The 5,609-nt window shown below is 32.1% G+C and overlaps 1 protein-coding gene across 1 annotated transcript in view; it reads right to left on the bottom strand.

Moving 5' to 3' along the window:
* LOC106690216 (lachesin) overlaps window positions 1-3,873 on the bottom strand; it is a 128,626-nt gene extending 124,753 nt beyond the window's left edge. Inside the window, exon 1 of the mRNA XM_067053562.1 lies at window positions 3,723-3,873. Within this exon, the coding sequence (XP_066909663.1) occupies window positions 3,723-3,794 (72 nt within the window). The 5' untranslated portion in view covers window positions 3,795-3,873. The remainder of the gene's footprint in view (window positions 1-3,722) is intronic.
* Window positions 3,874-5,609: the final 1,736 nt, after the last annotated feature.

Below are 5,609 nucleotides of genomic sequence, written 5' to 3'. Positions count from 1 at the left end.
GACCATCTTCTTATATATAAATTTTTACGGTCTACTATGTTTATGGTTTTATCATTATCTCTAAGGGTTTTTTAAACATTCTGGTTCAACCCTGACCATCTTCCTATATATATAAATTTTTACGGTCTACTATGTTTATGGTTTTATCATTATCTCTAAGGGTTTTTTAAACATTCTGGTTCAACCCTGAGCTAAGGTGTGACCTGAAATATGGGCATGTATGAAAGATATGGTTAATTGTTAAATTTATTTTACAATATAGACATCATGTAGGTTTGTTTTTTTAAATAATTTTTAGTTTAATCCTCGGACTTTCAATCCAAAAAGCCACAGATTCCTATTCGAAATCTTTGATTTCTTTTTCAAGGGGTTTGCTTATTTCTGATTGAGCTACTATTACAGTGGCCAGTTCGACAGCCCTAGCCAAATTAAGTCCCAATTCATTCACAGGCAGAGAAAAAATAATGGGTCTGAGGTGACATCCCTGAGTTACCCAAACAATCTGCCTGTATTTCCTGGAATGTTCACATCCAACTTGTGACCCGATTAGTCTGAAATTAACTGACAAAGGAGTACATTTGTTCAGCAATTCCTATAGATGACAGCTTTTGTAATATAATAAAATTATTAATATAGTCAAATGCTTGCAACATATTGAATAAAACAACCATCATTCGCCCATTAATAAATGTATACTATGCTTCTGTCTCCAATGTTATCTAGAAGCCTTATCGAAATCCCGATTGGATTGTTAGTATAAGGTTATATTTTTCTTTGACCCATATCAATCTTCTATTGACCATTCCCTCTATTATTTTGCAGATTCAACTTGTAAGAAAGATTGGGCGGTAGCTAGATGGGACGCGCTTATCATTTTCAGTTTTCAGTATTGTGATTATATTTCGATTGCACCATTGCACCGATAATTTTCCGGTGTGACAAACGTGATTGTAATAGTCAAGCAACCATTGTTTTTGTGCCGTTTAAAAGATTTTTTTAAATTTCATTGCGAATGTTGTCAGGATCGGGAGACGTACCTTTAACAATAATCAATATATTATTTAGTTCCCACATTGTAAATTGTACATGGTAGTATCGTCTGCACTATTTTGAAATTATATTTCCTCCTGCATGCTATTTCGGTGATGGTTAGATGATTGGTGAAAGGTAGACAGCAAAGATATTTGAAACTACTAATGTGTCATCGGAGAGTTGACTATTGTCTAATTTGGTCAAGCTGGAGTAAAAGGGTTTTCGAATTGTTTTTCCCAAACGATAGCAGAATTAATTGTACTGCTTACTAATCTTTTTTTGAATACTAATACAAAGAATATTTTCATAAATACTGATTGTATACTGCAGCATTAAGAGCGGAATTTCTTGTAGCGTACCAACTAAAAAAATGTTATTTTTTTAAAATTTATTATGTAGTAATAAAATAAGTGAATGTGATAAGTTTTTAAGTCATAACACATGGTCATCTTGGATAGAACCACTCAATGGCGGCTCTTCAAACACTTCTTTAAATTAAAAGAACCCTCAGAAGATTATTAGATATAGATATTAGATTAATAACTAATGAGTTTGGGTGGGCAAAGATTTCTGAATTAAAAAAGATATATCTATTTAGTGCCAAAATTGCAACATTCGATTAGTGTCTTTGCAATGTTATGAGAAGTATTGAGATTTTACGAAGGTTTGTAAGGATAGATTGATGGAGCCCGAATTCCGTATACCCAAATAGGTCTGCTTCTCACACTTTATATGAGTTCTTTGTTGTAAATAGGGTTTTTTGGTGGTTTTTTCGTACCCCCTGACGAAATAAGTAGTTAAATACATAAATAGGGAGCTTAGAGCGTTTGTTAAGTTGGTGTTATGGTAATCGAAGTCTACGAGTAGTTTCTTCACGTTTCAGTTTAGTATTGGAATTAAAAGTAGGTCTCTTGTTAAGATGGAGTCCAAAGTAATGGATCTGTTCAACAGGAGTTAGTGGAATATTAAGAAAAGATATCGTGGTACAAGAGAGTAGAGGTTTACGAAGGACAATAAAGGTCATCTGTCAGTTATTTGCTTTTCATCATCCTTTCCAATATCGTAACGATTATTAAACAAATTATAATTGCCACAAATTTAATTATAATTCGTGCGGATCATTACACCATACCAAAGCTATGACTAAAACAACTAGGCCTTACCAAAGCCAACAACCAATGGGCGTTGATGACCAGGCTGTTAAACGCCCTTTCAAAACTAACAAACAAATAAACAAGGTCATCTGATGAGATTTGTTAGCATTTATTTGGTTTTCCCAGTTGACACCATTTTTCAATGGATATTATGTTTGACTGCAAAAAGTTGGTTACATTTATATCTTGTGTAGTTTCAATGGTTTATATTTTTTTATTGTATAGTCTCAAATTAGAACCATTATAGTAATTGGAATATATGTGTCATCCATTCGCTAAAATTATTGAAAAAAAAAAGTTTTTATTTTTTTTTAGTTTCGTGGAAGAAACGTAATTACTACAAAAATTAGTGTAGGCTGGTGCAGTAGATGTTAATATACAAGTAGATCAATGTAAATTTAATATTCAATATTAAATTTAGGCGTTACTTTTCAACCAATAATAAAAGCTTGTTGAGGCTGAGCGAGAGCACTAGAATGGTCACAATTAAACAATAAATGACGAGATCCAAATTGTTCACTTTCCGATTCATCATGAAAGGTAATTTTTATAATTTATTTATTTAAATTATAATTTGGATAAAAACTTGGATACAAATTATTTTATTTAAGAAAAAGTATAACATGTTTTGGATCGTTTTTCTTTTTGGCCTTGATTAAAACAGCTTAGAAGTCACTCATGCAAAATTAATTTCGTGTTTATTAATTCTCCAGTTTAAAAACGAATTCTACTCGGATTGTAATATTGGATACAAACGATAGACCATTATTCACTTATAGCACACATATGTTATTGACATGTAAGATAATTTAATTATTTTTAAATAAGGAATCAAAGTACAATATCATATATTATCTATTCATTGTCTTGTGACTGGTTTATATTGGTTAAATCAAATAATTTGTGTCCAAATTAAGTCTCTAGACACTCTTCATTATGTTTAACGTTCGTCCAATCCGGCTATCCTTCACCTCCCATCCAATAATTCAAATTTTTTTTCCAGGCTATTCTGCCTATGTCATCAATTTCAGTCAAATCACTCTGTTTTGTTACTTTCCATTAAATTTTGAAACTTTTAATGACTGATTAACTGAACATTATTAGCACTTTGCTATCATACTTGATGGCCTGATTGGTCGAAACGTAGACACTTAAAGAAATAATAAAGATTGTTTTGAGACATAACGGATACAAATTATTCTATTTAAAAAAAAAAAAAAAGTATAACATGTTTCGGATCGTTTTTCTTTTTGCCCTTGGAAAAGAAAACAGCTTTGAAGTCAATTCATCATTGCAAAATGAATTTCGTGTTTTGTTTTTTTCCCAGATCGGACAAATTAGAAATAGATAATATGGAAAATGGACAAATTAGATACTTCAGTGCTTCTAATGTAACGCATTTTTTTTAAAGACATGTTAAAGCTTCAAAAATGACTCAGATGAACATCTACTCATAGATTATTACAGAAACACCGTAATATCTAATTTTATATTGATTAATGATAATAAATATAAGTATAATACATATTTTATTACCTGACTCTTCATAGGGTCCGTGTTGACTTGGCACATGTACGTGCCCCTGTCTTCTCTCTTCACTCCTCGCATGTTCAATGTCCAAGTGTTGTCGTCGTTGTGCGTCACGGAGAGACGTGCGTTGTTTGTAATTACATGTTCGTGGATCGCCAGGATTGCTTTCGTATCCGCCTTGATCCAGGCCACCTGGAGTATTGACATATGATTATAACAACACCATAGGCAGTTATGAACATTTACATTTAGTTACCATAAGAACAGACTGGTTCAATGTGCAGGTGCGGTTGTGAAGTGCTTGCAAACATTTCAGGCAACTTTAGGTGCTAATACTAAGGTGATCTAGAAAGGTGACTAAAAAGTGAATAAAATAAAAAGAGAAAAGAGAAATATTATTTAATAAAGAAAATAACTAAAAAACTTTATTATATCATAATGGGAAATGTATTAGATTCAAACAAAGCCACCCCTTCTGACCTATCATCCTCTGAAAAAACCAGTCTTATGATAAGATATGCTCTTGAATGAACCATTTAATATAAAACTAGTTTATTCAAAGCCTTGAAGGGAATTGTCAATAAATTTCTAAAGGATCAGCAAATTTATATTCCAAAGTTTGGTTAAACTACTCCAAATACAGGAATCGACCCTTAATATTTATATTGTATAATCCATGGGAGAGAAGAGCCCAACTCACTTTTAAAGCAAAAGTGAAGCCAAAAATGCATTGCAATCTAAATTAAAACAGAAGACAGCATATGATTGGCCCATACTCTTTCCAAACTCCACTGCCACGCTTCTGGTTCATCATGATGTCCACTTTTTTGGCTTCACTTTTTCTGTCTGCTTACCCCTCCTTTATAATCCTCCCTGCCCTTGCAAGTATAATCCATATAACATAATAAAACATTCATCTATATTATTTTTTTAATAGGGAGATTCTAATCAGATATCCTCGAGTCTGTCAACTATTTGCGAAATACTTTATCCAACCAATGATCAGGACAACCAATAGGCGTAATCCATACAGAAAATTAAAAAAACACAGGTACGAAGACATAATACAGTATATTTCAAGTAATCAGTCCAAAAAAGATACATTAACCAGATACGCCTCATCACGCCAAGACCTCTGAACAAAAACTGAACGAATAGGTGGGTAAATTAGTCACAATCAAACAGCTCCTCACCAGTGAACTAAAAATCGGGAATGAAACGTGCGAAAACTACTAAAATACAACGAAATAAAACAACAATTATCAAAATAAATAAATGAAAAATGGTAATACACGAGAAAGTGAACAATGGAAACAAGTAAAAGAATAAAAAAAAACAGATGTGCTGAATTTTGTATTGTGAAATTCCTGATTTTCTTATCTGTCGATTTCATCAGAATTTCCGAAACATCGGCTTGTGTTGTTTATATTTTTTAATTGTACTCTTGCAATTTTCTTTTAATCATCAATTTTACTGAATGAATCAAAAAATAACTCTGTAGTACGAATGTTAAGGAGACTTATAAAAACTGTGAATGATTCAAATTATTACTTATTTTGCCCTCGAAAGTATCCAGCATGGTTTTAAAAAATACAAACTGCATCTGCTTTAAGAAACATTGCCTTATTCATAGTAGTGCCATGTATAACTACCTTACTTATATTTGGAACAATACTTTTTTTTTTAAGTCATTCGTTCTAATTTAGTTAACAGTATGGCTTGCGATACTCGTTGACTGCCGACGAAGTAGTTTGCATTCTTTCTCAGCAGGCCGCCTCCGAGTTATCTCTTATTTTTACGGAAAGATAATTTATATTGGGCGTCCTAGGAAACATTGCTAACTGGTAGCCAACGAGTTAACGAAATAAAGAAATAAAAAAAATATAAACTTTC

This window comes from Halyomorpha halys, unplaced genomic scaffold (assembly GCF_000696795.3).
Source record: "Halyomorpha halys isolate HHAL.00 unplaced genomic scaffold, Hhal_1.1 Scaffold1618.1, whole genome shotgun sequence".
NCBI lineage: Eukaryota > Metazoa > Arthropoda > Insecta > Hemiptera > Pentatomidae > Halyomorpha > Halyomorpha halys.
The sequence above is the reverse complement of the archived record's forward strand: the minus strand, read 5'-3'. Positions and strand labels throughout refer to the sequence as shown.